At 38.1% G+C, this 25,835-nt stretch overlaps 1 protein-coding gene across 1 annotated transcript; it reads right to left on the bottom strand.

The window, feature by feature from the left end:
- Positions 1–1,830: 1,830 nt before the first annotated feature.
- On the bottom strand, positions 1,831–25,545 carry ckap2l (cytoskeleton associated protein 2-like). The gene is made up of 9 exons (XM_041788022.1): positions 25,384–25,545; positions 21,985–22,051; positions 21,598–21,652; positions 18,718–19,979; positions 15,647–15,842; positions 14,432–14,590; positions 11,396–11,456; positions 6,411–6,555; positions 1,831–2,409 (listed from the first exon to the last, which is right to left on the bottom strand). The coding sequence occupies exons 1-9, from the start codon at positions 25,421–25,423 to the stop codon at positions 2,100–2,102; spliced, it is 2,295 nt and encodes a 764-aa protein (XP_041643956.1). The 5' UTR covers positions 25,424–25,545; the 3' UTR covers positions 1,831–2,099.
- Between the last annotated feature and the right edge of the window lie 290 nt (positions 25,546–25,835).

The following is a 25,835-nucleotide window of genomic DNA, read 5'->3' as shown; positions in this document are numbered from 1 at the left end:
TACCACTTTTAGTTTTTCTTCTTTATCCTGGATTGTTTGCTGATGTCATTTAAAGGGGCGATTAAAGGCTTTCTGAAAATCATTTTAAGTAGGGGTGCACAATAATTATCGGGCCGATAACAGGAAATTATTACTTCATTCTTATCAGTCCGATATCATTACGACGAGCCCCGATAACATATATATTTTTTGTCAGTACGGCAGTGCTGGCGTTTGTTTTCTTTCTCAGGAGACTACACATTCAGAAACAGAAGGTGGCGCCGCAGTACACGACCTGCTATTAAAGCGCCAAAGAAGAAGAGAAAGCAGCTCCCCTGTGCTAAAATGCTAACAACACGGTGGCGTTATTCAGTATTTACGGGGAGGATAACACCACCGTGTGTGTAGAATTTGCCCTGCAAAGGTCGCAAAGAGTAGAAAGAAGTCCTCGACGGATCTTACAAGTTGCTTAAGAGTCATCATCCTAACGACGTTAAAACGAAGCGGCAGCAGCCACTAGCCTCAGCCGCGGGCATTAGCAGGCATTGAAAACTGCAGAAAGCTTGCCAGAGCCAAAAGACGCAACGTTATAATAAAATCAGTATGACAGTCTCCTGATCAATCGCTAACTTTCATAGACGTGTACCTGCCTGCTCTGTTTAATGTGGTTTCATTCAGTCTGATTGACGTTATGAACAGAAGTTAGCCACAGACCACGGTGGACTTTACATTAACAGCCTGTTATCATTTGGTTTTATGGGGGAAAACCATCTGTCAGTTGTTTGTGTGTGTTGTACTTGGTACACAAATGTTTAAATAAGAGAAGTTAACTATAATAACAGTTATAAAGTCAGAATAGTTCTTTGTTTTTTGAAAAACATGAGTGATATTAGTTAAAATGAGATATAAATATTTTTGCTCACTACATATTAACCTCTTCTTACCCCCAGATGTGCATAGACACATCAAATAAACTTCTTTTTTTAAATCAACAATTGAAAAAAAAATATCGGTTATTATCGGTTATCGGCCATTAGGAGTAGGAAATTATCGGTTATCGGTATCGGTTCAGAAAAACAGTTTGATGTGCATCACTAATTTTAAGTGTTACTTTGCTTTAGTAGGAAGTTCTCTGTGAGCCAATTTTGATTTTCTATGGCAATATAATTGGAAATTCCATGACATAGCCGTTGTTAAAAAAAAAACTGAAATCCTAAGCAGAGCATCCAAAACTAGCGCTGTTAAAAAATGAAAAATTAATCTAACTTATGATTGGCTTATAGTCAGTTTTTATTACATGGGAGTGTGCACAGGAAGCTTCTGATTAGTGAAGTCACGAAACAATCATGCGTGCATGAATGACAGGAGTACATTTCAAATACATCAATCAAGAAATTCAACTTTTGGATATAGTGTGGCTACTCTGGCACGTCTCAGCATGTGGGTGAGTGTGCTAATGTAATTTTATTTACATGCTAAGGACGCAGGCAGGCAAGGAGGGAACAATCCATGATAGTATGTATCCTTTGGATGTATAAAATGATAAAAACAAAAGGACACAAAATGTTTAGCTATCTTTTTAAAATAAAGTTTAGAAAGCTATGGTAGAAAGTTGTAGAAATGGTGACATTAATGTGATTGATTTTCATTAATTTTGTGTTATTTATTATGTAATTCATTAATTAATCTAAATGAAGGGGTGATTTGACAGTCTTATCCAAAACATCTGATTCTGGGGCTGGTTTTCTAAGACAGCACATATCTGCATCTTTTAGGGGTTATCTCATTTTTAGGTTAATGCACATGTGAAAACCAATAAAATGTAAGAAATATAAACTCAATATGTATAAATTGAAATAAAAAACATTTATTTTACACTACTATGTACAACACATTTTTTAGAAGTAAAATAATACCACAAGGTCAAAGAAACAGTTCATCACAAATAACCACCCAAGTGTTTACATGGCCAAAACTCCACGACTTTGTAAATTTAGTGACTGATTTGCCATTGGTTTAGTATAAACATACCTGTGACCTTTTCAGTCATTGAATAGTGGTACATTCTAAATATCAATTTTGTCTTAACCCTTAGCTTGAGATAAAGATGGCATCTTATGCTAAACATCCTCATCACAGACCAGCTGGACAACCACCTTGTCTTTAAGTGCCTCGTTCTGTCTGTAGACATACATTGGCGTTTTGTCAGCAGATGGGCTGGATTCCCCATTCTTCTGTTCTTCACTTCTCTCATTCTCCTCCTCAGAGATCAGGTCGTTGTAGGAGGCCACGCACAGATCATGGTCCTGGAGGGACGTGGGGTATCGGAGTGAGGCTCTCTCAATACGCACTGAGCGTCTTACAGGGGTGAAGAAGCGAACCTCCTGGCCATTGACTCGTGCTGGTTCCTTCTTTTGGCTGGGAGGGCCACTGAGGGAAGTAAAAAGAAAATAACTTAACTTGCAAAAAATCAGTAATTGTCAAACTTACACTAACGACATACACACCTTTAGAGAGCTGTTAAAGTTGAATCACTACAACCCAGCTTGTGTAAAGCCACAGACAAACAGACAGACAGGCTCTGCATAGCAAGCAGCCGCAATGTTGCACTAATTATGGAGATGGACAGGAAAAACAGGTTTTACCCATTTACTGTACACATGAAGCGCAACGGCACTAGTGAGTGGCATTTGTTTAGTTGCACAGCTGCTAGTAATGCTAGAGCAGAACTTGCTGCTGACTGGACTCAGACTGAGCTGTTCACTGTCATTTATCACTTTGCTGCACTAATGTTGACATCGGTTAAGCCTTGTGTGGGCTCTACAACACAAAGCACGCATTTAAACCAGTGATGATGGGGTCGCAAAAATCCATTTTGTGGCAGAAATTTGCTTTGGGCATCAGTTGTGAGCTTAATCTTGCAAAGCAGATGGATACGCCCGTTTCCTTGTTTTTAACTGGTGAATCCATCTTGCAAAGCTCCCATCTGAACCGTTTGGGCCAGGTTAGAAAGTGACAGGACCAATCAGCGATGAGGGGCAGTACTTTCAGGTGCGGCAGAGTCGTGACTAAACAAGCAGCAGCAAGAGGCTGGTGCAATTATGGCGGAAGATCTTAGTGTGGATGCTGCTAAAGTGCCAGTTTTATCAGAACTTGACAACATTTAAAGAAGAACAAAGAACAGCACTGAGTTGTTTTCTTTTCAAAAACAACAAAAGTCGAGTACCTACATGTCATTAGCTGCCATGTTTCGCGTTATTCCTCGGTAGCTGCGCAGGCGCAGCTCGATAGCGGCTACATCACGTGTTTTGTTGCTCTGATTGGCCCGTAGAGATGTGACAGACAGAACGTTTATCCAATCACACTCCAAGTTTTTTTCAAAGCCTCTACCTTTTCCCAAACATTTCCTATTGAAGCTTTCCCAAAAGGATGTGTGAAACAAATTCTTCTGGCGTGTCAGGTTATTGTGAGCTCTATTCAGCCGCAATTCACTGTGGCCTATGGAAAGCTTATAAGCAGTCCCCAGAAAAACCAACCAGTATCTTTTAACTGCGTCTCTATATATAAAGGGTTAACATACATTTAAACATTTCCATGTGCCAAATGTTGCTGCTTCTGAGATGCTGCTTTACATGCTGCACAGTACATAAAGTTATCAACAGTAAACTTTAGATCATTTCATTACTGTTTTACCCCCTCAACAAAACAAATAAACATGATTGTAAATGTGCATTGCTGTGGCTCACATTACAACCTGTATTTCCATTCAGCAGTTTGACTTTAAAGAAGACCACAGAACTGCGCTTGCCATGCTGTAACACGTGAGTATATACAAGTGAGTCCTTTTCATTTCTGGACCATTGTTGGACAAATTAACCCAACATCATCAGCAGGAGTTCTGTCATCACTTTTACAGCATCTTCACACACTTGCAGAGCTGCATCTACCAGAAACAGACCCACATTCTCAAGGCATTTAAATGTTTGTTTATCACACAGCATCGTCTTCATGAAAGTAATTAAAGAAATACCACGGTTATTTTTAATACCCCGGTATACTGTATTACCGTATTGTCATCCATTCCTATTAGGAGACAACTAAACAAGAAGATAAAAATTAGTGATTAGGACAGGAATGGGGAAATTCAGTTCATAGAGGTGATAAAAAATGCCTTTATGACAGAGTATATGTCATAAATTTGTGGAGGGACTGGAGTCAGATCAACAGAGACAGAAGAAAAACATCAGGTAAATTGCTTCTCCTCTTTTATAAACCACTGTTCCATAAAAACAATCTTTGCTTGCTATGTGCTCCAAGGGTCAGAACAGAAAATGTCAGTGTTTCAGTTCAGCTACCCTTTGCCTAGAATGAACTGCAAAAAGATTGCAGATGCTTTGATTAAAAAAATAAATGTGGTTTGTTAAATATTTGCTGCCGAAATTTGTTATACTGTGCCTTTAAATGTATTTTGTTTAGGTATCTTGTATTGTGTGTGTTGTGTGTGCCTGCTGTTTGTCTGAAACTTTGTTCACAGTTGCTTGTCTTGGCCAGGAAATTCTTGAAAAAGACATAAATTTTAACAAGTTTTTTCCCGGTTAAATAAATAAATATATTTTCTAATTGATACAGTAACATTCTTCAGCTAGTCACCATCTGGCTTATTTGGAATTTTTCAGCCTTTCTCGGAAAAAAAGGCCAAAGAAAACCTGAAGTCAACATAAAACTTGAAATGTTAAGTGTTGAGTTTGTACTTCTCACAACTAGACAAAGTTTTGTAAAGCAAATATCCCTCAAGAGCACATGGTGAGATCTACAATGGGAACAGTGCACTTTTATTAAAAGCCCTTAAAAACACAGGTATGCAACATCTGTGTAGTCTTTAGAAAAAGAAATTTGATTTTAGTTTGAGCTCTCCATTTTAGTTTCAGCTGATCAATTATATGAAGCATGCAGTAATCTTAATATTTTCCATAAAAGACATTTTACCCAAGCAAATAGCTGTCTGAAGTTGAAAATTTTCCATATCAAGCATGCTCTAAAAATTTTGTGTTGAGACCATCTGAAAATGGCTTAGACAGATTTGCCTCAAAATGAGCCACAGCAATTCATAGTATTTTTCTGTGGAAGTACTCCAGTCAGTTTTGGCCTCTTCTCTGAGTAGGGGCTGTTTGGGTAACCATCGTTTCTTCTCTATAACAAAATCTGTCTACAGATAGAAGAAAAAATGGACGCTGAAAAGACAAAAAAGACACATCGAGACCATTTCTGTCCTTGCCTTCTTTACCTGTTACTTAATCTTACATTTCCAAATATAAGATTACTCATCAACATTTACATGCACCTACTTTGAGCTTATTTATTAAATAAAATTCAACGAAACCAGATAAAACGTGCCTTCAAAAACATTTTATACGAATGTGCAGATACATATATATATATATTCTTTTAAGCCTACTGTCTACACTTAAATGTTTGTTTAATGTAGTTGAACCTTTATGTTACTACAGTTCTTGGGCAGCAGGTCTCCACAATAAAAGGTATCTCATCTAAAAATTACAAACTTGGTTTAATTAAGGTTAAATAACAGAAATAGTGATGTAAGGTTGTAAAAATACAAAACACAACTTAACTTTCTAGACTACAGGAATTTAGGAAAATGTCACTTCCTGTGTCCACAGTCTGGTTGGAATGGATCCTTATTACAGTTCTACAAGAGTCTTACCAGTTATTCTGTTTATGTAAATGCTGAAAAATGCATACACTTCTCTATATCCATGCATGCCTAGATGCATCTCCCCTCAAATTTTAAAACGCGTCTTCAGAACTTCATGGACAGGAAGGACAAGCGGGATACAATGCACCTGCTCCCTTCCTTCTACTGTCCCTGATCAGCCACATCATTTAGCCCATGCTGATTTTCAGATTTGATTATTTGCCATATTTTTATAACCATTCATGGGCTATATGAGTGTGAAATGATTAAATACAGTATGATTATGTACACCATTTGCTCCCAACCTAACCCCCTAGGTAGGGCACCAAAGATCTCAGGGAGATTGGTAAGGCTCTGTCTGCTCCAAGGTTGTTAAAATTAGATTTGCACATATTTTTTAAACTCATGATTTAAACACAGTTGATTGTTTAGACATGATAAAGTCATTTTGACCCTCTTGTCTTTATGCATTTATCTGATTATCCACATAAATTTGTGCCAGTTTTAATATCCTGATGTGCTATGTGGTGTGTTAGTCTTTTAGAAAGGCAGAATTGAACAGAGCTAGCATGTTACTTCATGAAGCAGTATCTGTGAAAAAATACCATAATTCTTCAGGTTTTTCCCTCTCTTTACCATAAGTCAGCATCATACAGCTAAAGTTGTCATGAAAAAAATGCATTTATATTAAAAGGAAGTTTTTATGATGCAGTCCTACCCAGGAGTTGCTGTGATCTTGTACTTGACCACAGATGAGTCTCCTTTCTCCCCACAGATGAGGGCTCTGACAGGTTTAGGAGTCATCATGGGGTTGTTGTCAGTCTCAGGAGTGCTTTCACCAGCTGAAATCTGGTCCTCTTTCTCTTCATTAGATGCCAACAAAAACATGAAAACCAGAGTTGAAGAGATTTAATGCAACAGTAGGAATTTGTAGCATAAGCAGAAGACTGACATGATTTACTGAGTGATCACTCATTCCATCATTAGCATTCATTAAAGACATGATAATATCAGCCAAAATATATTAGTCAAATATTCACTCATCTTTTAGCTTTCATCTACAAAAACAAACCTCAAAGATGAGTGAATAAAAACCAAACTACTGTTCATTTTGGGAAAAAAGAAAATTACTGCTTGCACAGCTTCAGTGAAGAGCAACTCAGATTTCAAGAACACAATTAGGGGTGCGCAATATATGCAGTAGATGGTATAAATGATATAAATTTGGCCTACAATAGAGATTTGGACTCTACCAACCAATCGCGATAACGCTTGTTCATGACATCATCGTATCTTCCTCAGTGTGAGTTAGCAGGCAAAAATACGTGTCTTTTCCTCTCAAAGTCTGATGGCTGTACCGCAACTAAGTCAGTGTGCTGTCTCTGTCAGCCTGCCTGGGGCTTTAACACAAGCTAAGTGCTGCTTTGGCTTGTCACAGAGCCCAGCGCTGCAGCTCTTCCTCTTACAACGGCATAAACAACCATTTAAAAGTCTATTTTTACTTACGACTTTCTTTTCTAAGTCCACAGTGAGTCAAAGATCCAGGCTGCAATGTTAAATGAGGTCAGAAAAGCTGCTGTAAACTAGCCGTATTCCTTGGTACGGCAGCCAAAGCTAAGCTAACTCAATGCTAAACACAATACTTCCGTCAAGCTCTTCAAAATAAAAGTCGGCGACTTTTATTGTGAATGCCTTCACCAGAAAATGTGTTCAAGTCATTAGCAGCTTAACACACCTCATCAGGTTAGAGATGAAATGAGAAACTTGGAGTGCAGTTAGACAGAAGTAAACCTAGCGAGACTTAAAAAATAAAACATGTTTTCTGTGTTCCTATACTTAGAGATAAATTGAGTATGCCATCAAAGGGGAGAAGGGGGTTAATAACATTTGAATTTGGATTAAAAAGCATTATCTCCTTTAAATTTTGTAATACTGGGATATAATACCGTTATCGTCAAAGGCAAGAAAAATACCATGATATGATTTGTAAGCCATTTTGCACAGGCCTACACACAATCTTAACCTTTTAAGAACCTCACACCCATGTAACTGAGTAACTAATAGAGAAGCGCTCGAAAAGCCAGCTAAACAGTGAAGTATGGATCCCTTTGTCATCAGCGCCAAATTTATGATTCTGTTAAACTAATTTTAACATTTTTTAAATGGTTCATGCAAGGAATGGGCAGTACTACCATATCCTAGGGTATTAAAAAAGAGCCATGGTATTACTTTTATTTCATCCTGAAAAAAGTGAATGTGTCTGTATCGACCAGCAGCACCACTGCCTGTGTATGAAGATGCTAAATTATAAATTAAATCCTGCTAATGATTTCAGGCCAATTTGGCAAATGACAAATGTGCACACATGTATATACTGCTGCACAGTGTGCCATGGCCTAGCACGGAACTGGCACCTTGCTCTGGTCTTCTCTATCGTTAAACTTTTTAACATGCGCCAGTGGCTGCAATGTGATCCACAACAAAGTAACTTTATAAGTACATTAAATCTTCTTTCTGTCTGTAGATCAGTGATGAGAAATGATGAAGTTTAGGCTATTAATAACAACAGGTGCTGCATGCTGTAGCGTCAACATGAGCATCAACAGTTTTTAAAAGCATTTAAACTTATCTTGTCCCCTTTTTATGTGGAATGTAGATGAAGTTAGTCAGTGCTCGTTGGTTATATTAGGAAATAACATGGTATGTAACTTTATAAGCTTCCCTTAAAGTGAACTCTTGGCAGGTTGGAAAAAAATATAATTAAGGCCCACCTCTATCTGTCTAAAAGCACTAAGAACATAAATTCACATTTGCAGATACAGTATAACAGTTGTGAGGATTATTTGCATAATTCCCTTAACTCATTGAGTGCCATTGATGTATATATACGTCATTTAAAAACCAATGCTTGAGTGCCATTGACGTATACTAGTACATACGTCAAAGTATTTTTTCAGCAGCTGGCACAAGGGAGCTCCCTCACGCTCCCTGTGAATAATTTTGGGGCTTCTGGGATACGTAGTCGGATGTCTATGGTCGGAACATGGAAGAGACGGTAGATCAAAGCCACAGAGATAAGAGGTGGAGACCCTGGGGTCAAAGAGCAGAGCGATCGGAGGTAATCTAAGCTAAAAGTTCTAAAATAGAGGCTGGAAGAAACTTTAAACTTTTGCCTGAGAAATCGCTTACTCACTGAAACCGACACTGAACCTAACGACAGCGAATCCAGGGATCAGCGTGGCCATTCATCTGCCTATGCCGGTGTTCTGCCATTTTTGCTACCCATCAAAAATTGCTACTTTGTGTTTCTGCCCATGCGCCCTACGCCATCAGCGTCACGCCTGGAAGGGTTAGGGTTAGGGTTAGGGTAGTCGATAGGTAGCAAAATCTGACAAGGAAGCAAAATATGTCAGAACACCAGCCAAGAGGCTAAAGAATGCCACGAGGTCTCCCCTGTACGTCGGAGGAAAAAGGCAGCCGCTTGCCAGCTGGATATATACAGCGACGACACTTCAGAGACGAACTTTTCCGACCCAGACTCTGAGGAATGGCTGCCGAGTGAGCGGATGTGGATCTTGTTTTCCATCCCAGGGCGATGGAGGTAAGTTAATGTTGGAACCCACTGATTATTCAGCCAAATTTATCGAATGAAACCATCACTCATGCGTTCCTGCTCTATGATTTCAGAAGCAGCATTGAGAGAAGAGCAAGCCCCACTCAGTTCTACAACACTGTCTGTTGGCAGAAAAAGAGGTAAGAACAAAAAAAAATTCTATATTATAGATTATATATTATATATAAAACATATTTTATATTACATTACTTTTATAATTTACAGGCAGTGCCAGGGGACACGCAAGCAGGAGAAGACGTGGGCATATGGGGGGGTCCCATGGAGGCTGTTTAGTTCCAGAGTGTGAATAACAGTGACTGGAAGCATTGTTATTTATTTTACAATAAAATAACATTTGTAATACAATTTTCAGATGTCTTTTATGTCATTGAAGGCAAAATTATAACATTCAAATCACTGTTCTGCTTGACAGACTCGCCTTCACAAAATACATTTTTCTCAGCTTTCTAGACAAAAAGTGGTCTTTTCTTGGTGAAACTAACCTCTATTCAACTTCAGATAAATCAAGAATGGAACAAGGTGCAAACAAATGTTTTTTTCCATGATGAAATAGAGTTTCTTCTTTCATTTGAGCTATATGGTGTTTTCAGAGTCATAGTACAAAATATTCTGTGGGTCTTGAAAGATGACTCAAAATGGCCAAAAACGCTGGCATAAGCCACTTTCCATTTTATAACAGGGCTGGCACTCAGGGAGTTAATGATGAAGGAAAAGAGCCTGGGAGCCATTAGGCACAAAAAGACAGAGGAAGAAAAGGATACAAAGGATCATTTGATCATCTGCCCTTGTGTAATTCTGCATACCAGTAAGTTCTGACAACACTGCCTCAACCATAAATCACTTCAAGTATCACTGTAAGTTGTGTCATTTTTTGTTTCTTTAACCTGAAGCACTTTTTTAAAGGACTGTGCTTGTGCATGCAAGTGCTAATATAATTTGTGTTTTGAACACCTCACAGTTTTATACACGAGTAAAATTTTGGGAAGGTTTGATGGTATTAAAAATGGATACTACTTTTTCTGACACCAGGATTTGTTTGTATGTTTTGCTTTTGCTGTTATTGTCACAGTGCTCTTAAATTCTATATCAACATCTGCTAACTGCTTTAGCACCCACGGCTTCTCATACAAACAGTGCAGTTTAGCGCCATTTTGATCCAGAAAATGGGATAAAGCTGCCCAGAGGTTGTGTCAAGTTATACTCGCATATGACGTAACTGAAGCATTTAGTGATGATCTTCAGCTCAGGAATGTGATTATCAGTCTACAAAAATGATAGAAGGTCGGTGGCGCTAGCACTTTTAATATTAGCCACATTCTGCAAAGAAACTTCATACTAGGGATGGGCGTTTGGAAGAAACCTGCCAACTAAAGCATCTATAATGTTGTTTGTGTGTATGTTGACATACATACATCTAAACTGAAATAGTCCCACACCACATTTCGCTTCGCTCTCCTCATTTTGCATTTCGGGCAAATTGACATAATGCATTGCGCAGCTCAAGTATTTCTTCTGTTTGCCCTCTCCCTCTCTCCATAAGTTAAATTGCCCCCTGATGTGTAAGATGTCTCATTTTGTTAAAACCCACTCACAATGTCATGACGGTAGATATTGTTGTGCAGTGCAGAGTAAGATATGTTTAGTCTCTTTATTAAATGCCAACATCAGATCGACTAAATTCCCTGTGATTGACCCAATTCTTAATGACCAATTAGTCAACCATCAAGTAATTGTTCCCATCCCTACCTCATACAGTTATGGCGTGACGCCATAGTACGTACCTCTGCAGGGTGAAGTTGGTTTACAGAATGCAGTCATTTTACCCTGGAGTAGTTGGCTAAAGGGAATTTTAATTTGGGTTTAATCCAAACAGCACTGTTAACAACTAAAACACACATCCATCAGTGAGGCAGAGCAACAGGTACATCTGACTGCTTGTTGAATTAAGTATTAATAGTTTGTGATTTTCTTATATTTTTTTTTAAGTAGAGACTGCTTTTACATTGTATCTTTCTGCCAACAGTAATCAAAGTATTTTTTATACAAAAAGGGAGATGCAGGCAAACTACCTTGGGTCTCATCCCTTTTCTTCAGAATCTCAAACACCACAGTCCGCAGCTCATCCACTGGCTAAAACAAGAAAGAAGGACAGAAGCTTAATTAGGAAGAAGAAGAAAAAATACTCATAGAATACAGCACCACTGAAAAATGACTGTATTGGGGAATTGTTTACTTCATTTTTATTTTTGATCACTACCAGCACTCCAAGATAAAAGGAATGATAAATAACTAAGACCAAGCTAATGAGAGCAGTTAAACATTCATTTTGTCTGATAAAACTGCATATTTTATTCCATTAACCTGGAATATAAACAGCCATTATCACAGGACCAGCATTTGACAAGGAATAATACGTCCTTTTCAAGGTATCAACAATTACCAGAAAAGATCTTATTTCTAGCATGGATTATACCTTACTGAATGTCTCCTGCATGTTTGCTAAGTGATACGTGTTAAAACTCATGAATTTTAAACATATACAGTTGCTGGAAAAAGTTTGTGAACCTTTGAGATTTCTTGGATTTCTGCCTAAATTAGTCATCAAATGTGTTCCGATCTTCATCTAATTCACAACAATAGACAAACACAGCCTGCTTATACCATGCAAAAAATGATATTTTTTCATGTTTTTATTGATCAAACGATTTAAACATTCACAGTGCAGGGTGGAAAAAGTATGTGAACCCCTAGGCTAACGACTTCTCCAAGAGCTAATTGGAACCAGGATTCAGCCAAGCTGGAGTCCAATCAATCTGATGAGATTGATTTTGTTGGTTAAAGCTGCCCTGCCCTATAAAAAACACACACCAGTGTTGAATTTGCTGCTCTTAAGAAGCATTGTCTGATGTTAACCATGCCTGGCACAAAAGAGCTCTCAGAAGACCTACGATCAAGAATTGTTGACTTGCATGAAGCCGGAAAGGGTTACAAAAGTATCTCTAAAAGCCTTGATGTTCATGTGTCCACGGTAAGAATCTACAAATGGAGAAGGTTCAGCACTGTTGCAACTCTCCCTAGGCGTGGTCGTCCTGTAAAGATGACTGCAAGAGCACAGCGCAGAATGTTCAATGAGGTCAGGAAGAATCCTAGAGTGTCAGCTAAAGACTTAGAAATCTCTGGCACATGCCAACATTTGTGTTGACAAATATACAATAAGTAAAACATTAAACAAGAATGGAGTTCATGGGAGGACACCATGGAGGAAGCCACTGCTGTCCAAAAAACACATTGCTGCACGTTTGAAGTTTACAAAAGAGCACCTGGATGTTCCACAGTACTACTGACAAGATATTCTGTCCATAGATGAAACCAAAATTGAGTTGTTTGGAAGGAACACACAACGCTGTGTGTGGAGAAAAAAAAAGGCACAGCACACCAACATCAAAACCTCATCCCAGCTGTGAAATATGGTGGAGGGGCCATCATGGTTTGGGGCTGCTTTGCTGCCTCAGGGCCTGGATGGATTGCTGTCATTGACGGAAAAATGAATTCCCAATTTTATCAAGATATTTTACAGGAAAACTTAAGACCATCTGTCCACCAACTGAAGATCAACAGAGGATAGGTGATGCAACTGGACAACGACCCAAAGCATAGAAGTAAATCAACAACAGAATGGCTTCAACAGAAGAAAATACGCCTTCTGGAGTGGCCCGGTCAGAGTCCTGACCTCAACTCAATTGAGATGCTGTGGCATGATCTCAAGAGAGTGATGCACACCCGACATCCGGATAATATTGCTAACCTGAAACAGTTTTGTAAAGAGGAATGGTCCAAAATTCCTCCTGACCGTTGTGCAGGTCTGATCTGCAACTACAGGAAATGTTTGGTTGAGGTTATTGCTGCCAAAGGAGGGTCAACCAGTCATTAGCCTAGGGGTTCACATACTTTTTCCACCCTGCACTGTGAATGTTCACATGTTTTGTTCAATAAAAACATGAAAACATATCATTTTTTGTGCAGTATTAGTTTAAGCAGACTGTGTTTGTCTATTGTTGTGAATTAGATGAAGATTGGAACACATTTGATGACCAATTTATGCAGAAATCCAAGAAATCTCAAAGGGTTCACATACTTTTTCTAGCAACTGTATGACTCTGTACTAATGCTGCCGGCTCTAAACACCATTTTACCTGTGATATACAGTGTACCAACGATGCAAACGGTGAACTGAGATAGGATTTGCTTCTTCATTCTTTGGCTTAAAGTATCTGAAACTCCTTCAGATATCAGAGCTGAGCTGCAGTTTGCAATGCCAAATGCTACACATCTGTGTCTTGACACTGATAAGTAAAACATTAAACAAGAATGGAGTTCATGGGAGGACACCATGGAGGAAGTCACTGCTGTCCAAAAAACACATTGCTGCACGTTTGAAGTTTACAAAAGAGCACCTGGATGTTCCACAGTACTACTGACAAGATATTCTGTCCATAGATGAAACCAAAATTGAGTTGTTTGGAAGGAACACACAACGCTGTGTGTGGAGAAAAAAAAGGCACAGCACTGATAATAAAGACTCAGGCAAAAGACAAGAGGTCAGAAAAAACACCAGAATTGGTACTTGAACTGCTTGTCAGTTCAGTGGTTGTTTTTGAACATTAAACCAAACATGTCTTTAACGAAATTTCTATTGCAAATCCACCCATACAATTATTTAGCAAAGTATCATCTGAAACTTTTGATGTATAGTTAATAGTACAAGCTGAAACATTTTTAATAATAGTACAACAAAACCCTGATTTTAATGGAGAGTTGCAACATAAATTAGGTCTCGTAATGAAATATTCTGACACAAATACACTTAATCTCCAATATTCTGAAGACTTGTTCTTTTGGTGAATTTACAACTAAATTATCAAGTATTTCCTCACAGTGTTGCAAATTATAGAGCCTGAATTTGGGTGTAGCCTTTGTTAGTCTTCAAGGAGACACACAATAGCTTGCTGAGTAACACTGACTAAAACCAAACTACAATCTGTTAAAAAAAAAAAAAAAAAAGAGGAAAGAATATGTTATGTCAAATACATCTTTGGATGTCTTACTTCCAACACAAGACCAACAGCTTTTTCAAACATTGGCAGGACATCCAGATTACCCTCCTGCTCCATCAGACGAGCCTGACAAATCCAGTACTTGGCAAACTTGTGGGACACTGCTGGCAGCTTTGAGAGAACCTCCTTCACCTGGTCTGAAGGGCAACCCTGCGGGGGCAAATGAGATAGCACACAGTAAGATATACTAAAATGACAGCATCGGTACATTAAAACTTAATGGCTTATCACATGGTTGAACTCAAACTGAAATTCCTCTCAAGCCGCACACCTCCAACATCGTCCAACCCAGTGTTGATTTTGTTTGCCAAAATTGTAACTAAAAATGTTTGTCAGCTAACTTTCTTCAATGAGGAAGGTGAGACGAGCTAAAAATAGATCCTGGATTTTTTTTTTAATTGACGAAAAGTAAGCTTAGTTTTGGTAAAGGAGGCTTTAACAATTACCTTTAGGGTAATTTCTTGGCTGTCAGATGTTCAAAATCCAGAATACTTCTCCACTGTTCAAAAAAGACTAAAATGTTTTGGAGTTTAAGTTAACAATTAATTTAAAAAGTTTTTTTTTTTTTTTTTTTTTTTACAAAGCCTAATTCTAGACTATAAATTTCAAGGAGTACAATGACTAAACTTGACTAAAACTAAATAATACTTTAATTTAAAAACTAAGACTAAATTTAAAAATAATTACTTAAATTCACATTGATCCAATTAATTATTTCGCCAAAAAGGTCAGCTATACTAAAATCCTAAAATCATTTTTGGACAGTAAAAGGCCATGTGTACTGGAATACAGAAGGCAATCAGTGCGTAAACTGTCTCTAATGCATCCCTTTAATATTCTTTACAGTTTTTCTGTACCATTTTGCCTGAAAATACATGAACCTGTATCAGGAGGGTCAGCAAATCTGCACCATCATGTCTACCTACTCTGAAAAATAACAGTTTTTAAGTTTGGTTATCAGATAACAAATATGAATCCTTTTAACATCCAAATGGGTCTAGCAAATTTGCAAGCCTGCAAGACTTCCAGACTACCCACCTAACAAAAAAAAACATTTGTTTTCACTTACTCCCACAATACAAAGCCAAACAAAAAATCCAGGCGTCCTCAAACCTTCCAAAATGTTTCCATGTGTTTGTTGAGAAGTCACATGATAATGATAATAAAAGATTGCCCCATTCTCATGGCTCATTCCTTTCCAAATACCTTGCCCAGCAGTTTGATGCAATCAGCCAGTGATCTGTCAACAGCAGAAATGAGGGAGTGGGCCTCGTCTTCTTCTGTCATAGTGGCCCAGAAAGGTTGGGGCACAGCCACGGTGCGCCTCACCTGAGGTCTCACTGGCATTGGAGGACGCTTATAGGAAATTCCCCTGGCTTCTCTCCACTCCTGTAATTTTCTCCTTTAAATCAAACAATTGAGAAAAGGGTAAAAATTAAAATCAATGTTTTATTTAAAGGCATTCCGCTGATTAGAATTTGGTTTTGGCAAGGTAGTCATTGCAGTGCAAAGAAACGATATTATATCATTTTATTTTTCCAAAACACTAACAACCTACAGAACAAACTTAAATCTCCCCTTGGAAAAAATAAATCCATTTCTCTGTCTACCCATCTATCAATCAGTCAATCAAACATGTCTTTTCTGATTCAAAGTTACGCAGTTTAAAAACCTTCATTTGTGGTATCAGAGGACAACTTAGAATCCTAAATTTCCTTCATTTTCAAGGGACTTTACTAAAATATTTTAAAACTAAAGGGCATGACCAAACCTGTATGGATATCATCTTATCAATTAATCCACCTGTGCACATTTTAATGGAACTTGAGACTTCTGAATGTGAGGATGCATTTATTTCTCATCAAACTGTTTATATTGCTATTTTATACTAGTTTGGCAAATAAATTAAAATTGTGTAATAGGATATTGGTATTAAAGATTTTTTTCTGGTTTCACTTTAACCTGCTGCATCATTTGCTGTTGTGCAAACATAGATTGTGTTTTAGGCATAGCATGTGCACTGCACTCCTAGCACAGGTAATTCAATCTCATTTGTTAATTTCTGAATTTGTTTGGGTGTCTTTTGAGTGTCATCAGTTACACGACTCTTAAGAGTCGTGTAACTGATGACACTATTCCCTTTACAAATGTGTAACAGCCAAACTGAATCCTCCTCAAAGTGTGGTATCCTTAAAGAAATGTCATTTTTGTTGAATTAAGGCACCATCAGTTGAAACACAATTGGGTGCAAAGTGGGTGAAACCAGTCTCTGTTTGCCAACACAGATTTTAATCTCCATCACCTACTCAAAGAAAGCTATTCATACACACCTTGAGATATGAACAATGACCTACTATTTCAACAACTAGAAACACTTAACCATGTTGTAGAGACTATTTGTACCCCACGCCTCTCTACTTTGATTTTATAAAAGGTCTCACACATCCAAACTTGTATCTGAATCTTGGTCAGTTAACGCAATGATTTTCTGACAGTGACATTCATATTATGTAACGAGTCCTTTTATCTGTAACAAAATATGAAATAAAAAACAATTTTTATCACAGTATATAATGTGGCAATGTTGCTGTTCACTTGGTTATAAACTTTATGCTAACATTAAGTGATTTGAAATTATTATATGTGGGATATTATGGTTGAATTTTAAAGACTGTGTAAAGTGAAAATAAATCTGTATTTAGGTTTGTTGTATGACTGGTCACTGTGTCATGAAACCCTAGGTCAAATTTCAGTGAAATAAAACATCTCCAACTTTATAAAAATCATGAAAAATAAGGCTGTAAAATCTGCTCTAGGGTGGTGCGGGCGTGTCTGTTAAATGAGTTGAAGCCAAACCCACTCAGGAGAAATAGGGTTCTCTCAAATTTTAAAAGTGTTACAATCTGAATGGAGGAAAGCACTCATGCCATTAGCCTACCCTTTGACCTTACACTGACCTTATGAAAAGAGCAGCTGCCTGGCTCTTTGGCAGAGAAGAGACAAATTCTGTTTGTCATTTGTTTTCTGGTTCAAATCATGGTTATGACACAAAATGATCCATGGGCCACTGTGGCTGATAGATTTGGCAAATTTACCTCACAATGAACAAAAAAACTGATTGTTACCTGTCAATAAAGGCAGTGACATCAGCTAAGAAGAGACTGTACTGAGATGAGCTGCTCGATGATTTTATATTGTAGTGTTAGGGGGTGGGGTCATTCCCTACTGTGGGCTTGTGACATCACCAGCCCACATATTGGCCTTGCCCGAATGAAACCAAGCCAGGAAAGAGTTGAAAAACTTTCTAACGGTCTAAATCCAAAATTTAGTCACATGTAGATCTCAGTGTTTTCAAATGTTTACAGCAAGCATATTCCAACATATCTAGTGCGAGAAAAAATTTAATTTCACTTACAGGGTCTTTAAGAGGTATGTAAGCTGCAACTATACTTGCTACTCCAAATCCAAATGTTGGCAAACTAAAAAACCCGGTATGCAGGAATTTCCCCTGAAGAAGCAAGACCCATGTCTAGACAGAGTCTGCTTTAGTGAGTTTCTTTAAGAAAGAGGAATTCCATAAATAACCACAACACATGACTACTGTTGTAATGGAGGTAAGGAAACCTTGGGTAACATGTTTGGGTTCTGAGCGGTCAGATAGTAGATGGCGAAAGCGTCAGCCTGCCCATCAAGAGCTCATGTGTCTTTTGGTAAATTTGACTGAGTGAAAACTAAATTTATCACTCTCTCGGTGTCTGCAGTTTTCAGAAAATGCTGCACTTGAACTGCAATTGATCTTGTATGAGCTGTGACAGCCATAAAATGCTGCATTCTTTTTTAATATTTTGATGAAGGGGCGTACAGCTGATTACTTGGAGGTAATGATGATTGAATATTCGCAATTCTACTTCTTGTTTAGTTTGATAGCTATTTCTCATCTGTACAAGACAACAGATTTATCAGTTTTCAGACTTGTCTGATTAATTAATGCAGACAACAAAAATGTGAGGAAAGTCATCATATGACTCAAGTGATTAAACTAAACAAAGCTAAATCTAAACGTTGATTCTCCACCTGGCCAGAACAGTAACTTTACTTTGTGGATCACAACCAGAAAGATGTGTGATTTTGCGCATTCATAGCAAGCAGACATCAGTGACAGTCAGCTTGACCTACTGTCAGTCACAGTAGCAACTTGGACACATGATGGCTCACTTTTATAACAGCATTCTTTCAAACTAATGCATATTTGCAGGAAGTTGTACAGTTCAACTTACATTCTCTCCTCCTGGACCGCAGTCAGTTTCTTCCCCTCCGTCTGTGGAATGACCCTCACTGGGATCTTTGGTGTCTTTCTGGCCTGGCCTGTGAAGCTGATGGCCCTGACAGGCTGTGGTGCTGTCTGTGATACAACTGGAGCACCTGTTTTTCTAATATCTGCTTTTGTTTCAGGGGCATTGACTGCATTGTGTCCCTTCTTTCCATCGGTCTCTTTACATGACTTGGATTTCTTTTCCAGCTCATTCAAAGCAGGTCGCATAACCTTACTGGCAGGTCTGGAGCTGCACCTGCTTGCTGGACCAGAGGATGTTCTGGAGGTGACTTTACATGGTTGGCCCGTTTTCTTCCCCTCAACATCAGATTGCTTCTGTGAAAAAATGTCTGCAGGTTGACAGTTCAATTTATTAAGTTTTGGCATCCCTGCTCTCCCCTCAGACTTATTTGCAGCTGCTGTGCTCCCAGAGGAGATGGACATTGTTTTCAGTGCACTTGGTTGATTCTGAAAATATGACTGAGACTCTTTACCAACAAGTGGTTTAGCGTTAGCCCTGTTCTGATCTTGAACTTTTAGTGTAGCTCTTACAGTTGAAGTAAGACTTGTTTGCTCTTTCACAGAGGTTTTTGGAGCATTGATAGGAGGAGTTTTTCTCTGGGAAGTGGACACTGATGAGGAGCATGATCGCATCTTGTTACCACCAGAAATAGCGGTGATGGTGGAGATTGCAGCTGATAGGGCAGAGGAATGTGTTGAAGTTTGACTTAGACTGTGTCTTGGTTGGGTCACTGCAGGAATGAGTCCAGTTTTAGTCTGGACAACTGGACCAAGACTCATCCTGACACTGGCTGTCCTCACTGGACGTAACAGAGCAGCACTTGACTTACTGCTGAGTCTGCTGTTAGGTTTTGCTGCAGCTGTGCCAGCTACATTTGAATAGGTTCTGTTGGAAGTTAGCATTCCAGTGTTTGGCTTCTTTTTCTGATGGCTGACTGAATTAAAATTGGATTTGGAGGATGTAGCAGTGTACATTCCTATGAGTGAAGGGGGTCGATTAGGTTTTGGCTGTGCAGGGACTCTGGTGGAAGATGAATAAGTATTCTGCCGTCCGTTCAGAATGCTGCCCTTTACATTCACTTTGTAAATAACACCAAATGTTCCTCTGTTGGGTTTTTGTGTGGCTTGAGAAGTTGGATTTGGGATTTCTGTGCATTCATTTTTAACTTTGTCAGCTGGAGCTGTGTTCTCCTTTTCCTTGATAATCTGTTAAAAAAGAAAAAAAAAAAAGAAAAAAAACATACATAATAATTAAAGAGTACCTTGGCACGGCCTTGGTTCCACACACTTAAATCACAAAGTTAGCTTTGATTAGGGTATGTCTATTTATGACATTGTTCAAAGACAAAAATCACAATGGATGATAAAAGTTGCAGCCCCAAAACAACCTGGAAGCAAACTGTGATTGACTTGAGTAAAGGCGATAAACAGACAGAGTGTAGGAAAATCATATGTCTTTACAAAACAGTGGTTAAAAAAAGCAGTAAAACATGACTCCGAGGTTAAAATTAAGACTGAGTATTTTGGGGGAGTGTGCTGTTCATAGGAGGGTGTGAGAGTTAAAACACAAAAGAGGAGAGTTTTGTGGTCAGTGACTAACAGTCATCTTTGATAGGCACCACATCCTTAACATGCCCAACCTGAAAAGGAACCCTGCATGATCAGACAAGTTTGTGTATGCATATTGTACTAAAAAACACTCACTAGATATCTGCATTTTAGTAGTTTGAGTTTATAAACTCACCAGGATGCCGCCATGTTTTGGTCTGCACTGGTGCTGTGACGTCACAGTTCTGCAGCGCTCCTTGCCGTTTTATGCAGTAACCGCTGTTTCAGACTGGCAGTATCTCAGAAACGTAGCACATCTTACAAAGAATTATAAAATTTGAGGTCTCTTATATTTATTATTTGTGCCATGGGCAGTTATCTGTCCATCTAGACAGAAAAAACGATAAATAAGCTACAGAGCTATATTTACCTTCTTGTAGCAAATATTTACATCCACATCTGGAGAATATGTTTGAAATCTGTTTCTTGATGAACCAGATGAAGGCCATGAGCTAAAATGCGTCTGTTTAATAAAGCTGTTCCCCAAACGTCTACTCTTTATGAAGCTTTCCATTTCCACACAGTTCAGGTAAAGGTAAACACATTTTGAAAGCAATTCGGGTTTACACTTTTCAAAGTAAAAATCCTCTTAAGCATTTCTTTGGAGAAACTCCCTTCGTATGTACATACTGCTTTTATTTTGAAAAGCTCCAGTCATGCTTCCACTATACACTAAATCCAGTCACTTGTAGGGAGTTTTACTGAGGTAAAACTTAGGAGGAATGACAGAGCTTTGACAGCAGGGAGACAAAACCAACACACAGCAAACTCATGTCTGGTATAGAAGCTGTTATGGCAGCAACAGATGCAAGCAGCAAAACCGTTTGAAAAACTGTTACTGCATAGGAACCGTGAGGAGCGCTCATAGGGAGTGCTGTGGAACTGTGACATCATACTATCAGCGCGGACCAAAACATGGCGGCCCCCTGGTGAGTTTATAATCTCAAATTTACTCAAAAGGCAGATATCTAGTGAGTTTTTTAGTTAAATATACATTTGAGAGTTACAAATATCTATCAACAAGATGAACTTGTCTGATCATGCAGGTTTCAACATCAGCCTTGTTTTATGATTTGATTTATATTTTTAAAAATGTATTTCAGTTTTATTATCAGGTCAAATCAGACCCAAACTCTCATAAACACTAAAATCACTGGATTAGCAATCTGTTTTTATTACACACTGTTTCCAAAGGGGAAAAGGGGTTCCCACTCACCTTCAGTGCAGATGTTGCAGGCTTCTTAATGTGACAGTCATCTCGGAGGTATGGCCTGAAAATTAAGATTACAGAAAGAGAATCTGTTTTTCCAACTTGTATAAATATCGGGATGAAAGGAACCTTTTTTATTGTAAAAAACACCAAGTGTCTCCTGTGCAAAGAGAAGCTGAGTCAAGTGGAGTGGAGTGAGGAGCTGGGAAGTAGAGGAAGTATGTACAGCTGATATATTTGCTGTAAATATAAATTGTCATTATGTTCCAGTAGCTAATATCTGTCACTACAGACATCAAGCTAATAACATTGTGCATTCCTAATTAAACTTTAACAAAATAACAAATCTTAGCACCTTTGTAGGTCGCTTGGCAAAGAAATTTGTTTTCCTACCTTGGGTTGGGTTGTTTGAGCTTTCCTTTTGCTGCCAAGTATTCCATCAACTTCTGCTTCCGCATCTCTGTGGAGGATGATAAAAGTTAAGCAACTGTCCCACAAGAGACACCTCAATTAAAAAAAACCCTACTGTTAACTCAAAATTACTGACAGATTACAATCCACAGAGTTTAAGACACACAGGGCTCATGATTTTCACTTTCCCAAGTCTTCTAGTCTCTGTTGTAAATTTTAGTCCAAGCTCAATTGGCCAAACAAGTGTCAACAAACTTTGGTGTATACAGATACTGTGTTGACAAGGATAAAAAGCCACAGAAAAACCTGCTCCCCTCAACTATATTCTTATGATGATTTATTCCCATCAGTCAAAAATATATGTGTCAAAGTAAAGCTAATAATCAATCATAGATCCAAGAAATAAACTTAGGCCACAAATCTTATTGTCACTGTGTTATTAAAGCCAGTCAATGGTTAGATTCCCTCACAACTTGAAATGAATGAACTAAACTCAGGTTTAAAAAACAATTCAAATTTTTCCCATTACTCTGAGGAGAGATCTGAAATTAGTCTTATACCTTTTATAAATCTGCATCATGCTGATGTCATTAAGGCAATCTTTTTCCCCTTAAATACGAGAAAATAATATCAATTTAAGTTTCTTTTGGCCTTAAACTGTTTCTTCTACTTCTACATTCTTCTGTGGACTGGTCAGATGAATGGTACAACTCCAGGGATAAGATGATAGTGTTTCCATTGGAGACTTACACCAGAGAGAAAAGAAAAAAATCTTGCCTGGAAGTCATTTGATGTCAACATCTGGATTCATTGGAACTTAAGTTAAATTAACTTCTGTTCCATGAGGTAAAAGCAGTGATCAACTGATGGATTCAAATTACTAGCTCACAGTTTAGTAGCCTGATATCATTTCTAAGCCACATTTTGTAGTGCTTCTTCACTCATTATGTATATATTCAGTGAATTGCAGTACTTTCAGTTAGAACAATTGACAAGTATAATACAGAACACTTGGTAAAGCCAACTCTTGACCTGCAGTTAACCTCAGGGGCTAAGAAGCAAACAAAATCTGCATAATAAATTGTCTAGTACATGGGAAACCAAAAAAGAAGATGACTATATTATTCTATCAGCATCCACATCACTTTCACCAAGTGTCCTGAGTAAGACTTGTGATTGAGCAATTCTGTGGATAACTGTGTAGAGGAATACATGTAAACTTACTGCCATCTGGCTGCAGATTGGTTGTTAAAAGACAATAAAGTGCATACATTTGGAAAAAAAGTGCAAACATTTTAATAACCATTCAGATAATATATAACTTGGTTAACACTTCTGAAATGTGATCATTTTACCTGATTTACAGAGTAATATGTTTTTAAGATGTACTTGGGGCGGATTAATTATGGTAACCACTTTTATTAACAAATATATTAAAACCCTATTTCAAATATAAGCAACCACAATAGGTCAAAAAAGTACACAACTATTGAACTCACATAAAAGTACAGATACTCTGGTTAAAACTACTTAAAAAATGTAAAAGTATTGGTCTATAAATTAACTCAAGTAACAGTAAAAGTAATTTGAAGTTTACGTTAAAAACTGAGTAGCTAAAGAGAAGCTGTGCCGGTATATATGATCTTTCTTTATCAGCAAGAACAACAAGAGAATAGATTTCCAACCAGGTGATATATATCGGCCCATACTTTGTACAGCTAATTATGTTACACTTTTAAAGTATTTTGCAGTATGATAGCGCTGCAGTTACTCTTGAAAATCTGTGGCAAGGTGGATCTCTTCTGAGAGAAGAAAGCAGAGAGTCAGCCTCATAGCAAGGCAATGAATACTGATGAAGAATACACACTACGTGTATTTTAGGAACATGTGAAGTCACAGGTGGGTACTCTAGATTGATCCCAAACAGGGATCACTGTACAACAGGCAACATCCATATAACGTAACACATGTAAAACAAATCTAAACACTCTGACCAAAGGCATGTTAGGGAACTCTGCCAACACATCCCTCCAGATTTGAAATCGCAGTGGTCAGAGCTTCAATCAATTGACTCTGTACAGAGTTGAACTAACACTGGTGGACCAACACTGTAAAACAACTTCAACACCAAAGACCATTTCACTCAGAATGGCGTTAAAATCAACTCTGAAATGTTCAACACTGAGATATCAACACTCTAGATCAGGGGTCAAACTATTGCCTGGGGGCCAAATGCAGCCCGCAGATCCAATTTTGGTTGGCCTGCAGAAAATACTTAACATTAAGTGAAATATGGCCCACATTTGAACATGAAGCTTGTGCCTGACTGTGCTGTACTTCTTGGTTTCAGGGCCAGGCAGTGCCACCATGCTAATTCTGTAAAGAAATATTTTGACATAAAGAGTTTAGTTTAATTTGATATGAGTTTGTTGTAACTAAATGTATTTTGTTTTTTAATGCCATGATGGATTATGAAGGCTAATGGCAGATTGTGTTTTAGGGGTGGAAAAAGTAGTAGCAACTCACCAGGGACCCCTGAAATCTGATTGGTCTCCCTTAAATCCTGATTGGCCATTTGCCTTGTCAGCCATCATCTAGCCATTTAAGCATACCCAATCATCAAGCATATCTTAACCATCATAACACTGCTTTACTAACTTTATTATTGTCAAGATAAGGCATATGATAGTAAGTACAAGCATACAGCAATCAATTAAAAGTAGTCACTTTTGTTAAAACTTACTTAAGTAGAAGTAAAAGTACTGATTTTAAAATCCCCCACAAAGTACAAGTGCCCAAAGGCACCTCTCAATGACAGTAATTTGATTAAATTTAATTAGTTACTTTCCACTACTAGCAACCACTTAAACCCCATCAACGTCACAGATTAAGGTTTCTGAAAGCTTGGGTAATCGTTTTGTTCCCTGCAATACATAGCTAATTGTTCTGTAATTACCGTTTTTTGGTCCATTCACAAAGCAAGGTTGACGAGGTTCGTTGACGAATCTGGCAGTGAAGCCAAATCAAGCCAATTTTTTATGATAATATGGAACGATACCTGGATTATTTCCTTCTTTTTTAACGTAGAGTGGCTCGTTAGAGGCAACATAGGATGAGCATAATGATACTAAATAAAACTATATTCACAGTATTTTAGCCTTAAGAGACCTGCTGCAAAAGCCCAGTGGTGTTGAATTCCTGCCAGAACGTCTCTCACCAGTTCATAGCGTTCTTAGTTACCAGGCAAAATAGAAGTTTTAATGTTGTTAGCATGTAACTGTTAGCTGTTTGTTGCACAGCGTTAGCACGGCAAAGCTAGCCAATGCTAGCAAACACCAACGATGATAGTTGTCTTCAATGAAAGTCAAAAGGGTCGCTAACCTTTCCTGGACAGTATCGTCACAGTCTCGCCTTCTTCCATGTTGTGTTGAATTCGGTTTCTTCTCTCGTTTTGTAAAATTCAATCTTAAGATATGCCTATACACCAATGGCAGTTTGTTAGACGTTAGGAGTTCTATTGCCAACTGAGCTCGCGCATCCGGATTTGAAATTACCGGGTAGGACGTTGCCTCGTCTCTGATTGGACAATTTCAAATTTCGAAAACCAAGACGCATGCGCTAATATCCTGCGTCGATTGGAGCAGAGTATGTAAACGAAAGATATGTAGTCGTCGAGTTTGTATGATTTATATGATGTACCATACTGTTATGCAACAGTTAAGTAAAATAATTGAATGCTTCCTTCATGAACCTCAGTGAGGTACGGTAGAAGACTCAGACCTTATATCATTGAAAATATTTTAATGGATGCACATTTTAACTAAGAAGAATAA

This window comes from Cheilinus undulatus, linkage group 5 (genome assembly GCF_018320785.1).
Source record: "Cheilinus undulatus linkage group 5, ASM1832078v1, whole genome shotgun sequence".
NCBI lineage: Eukaryota > Metazoa > Chordata > Actinopteri > Labriformes > Labridae > Cheilinus > Cheilinus undulatus.
This window is presented reverse-complemented; position numbering and strand designations above follow the sequence as displayed.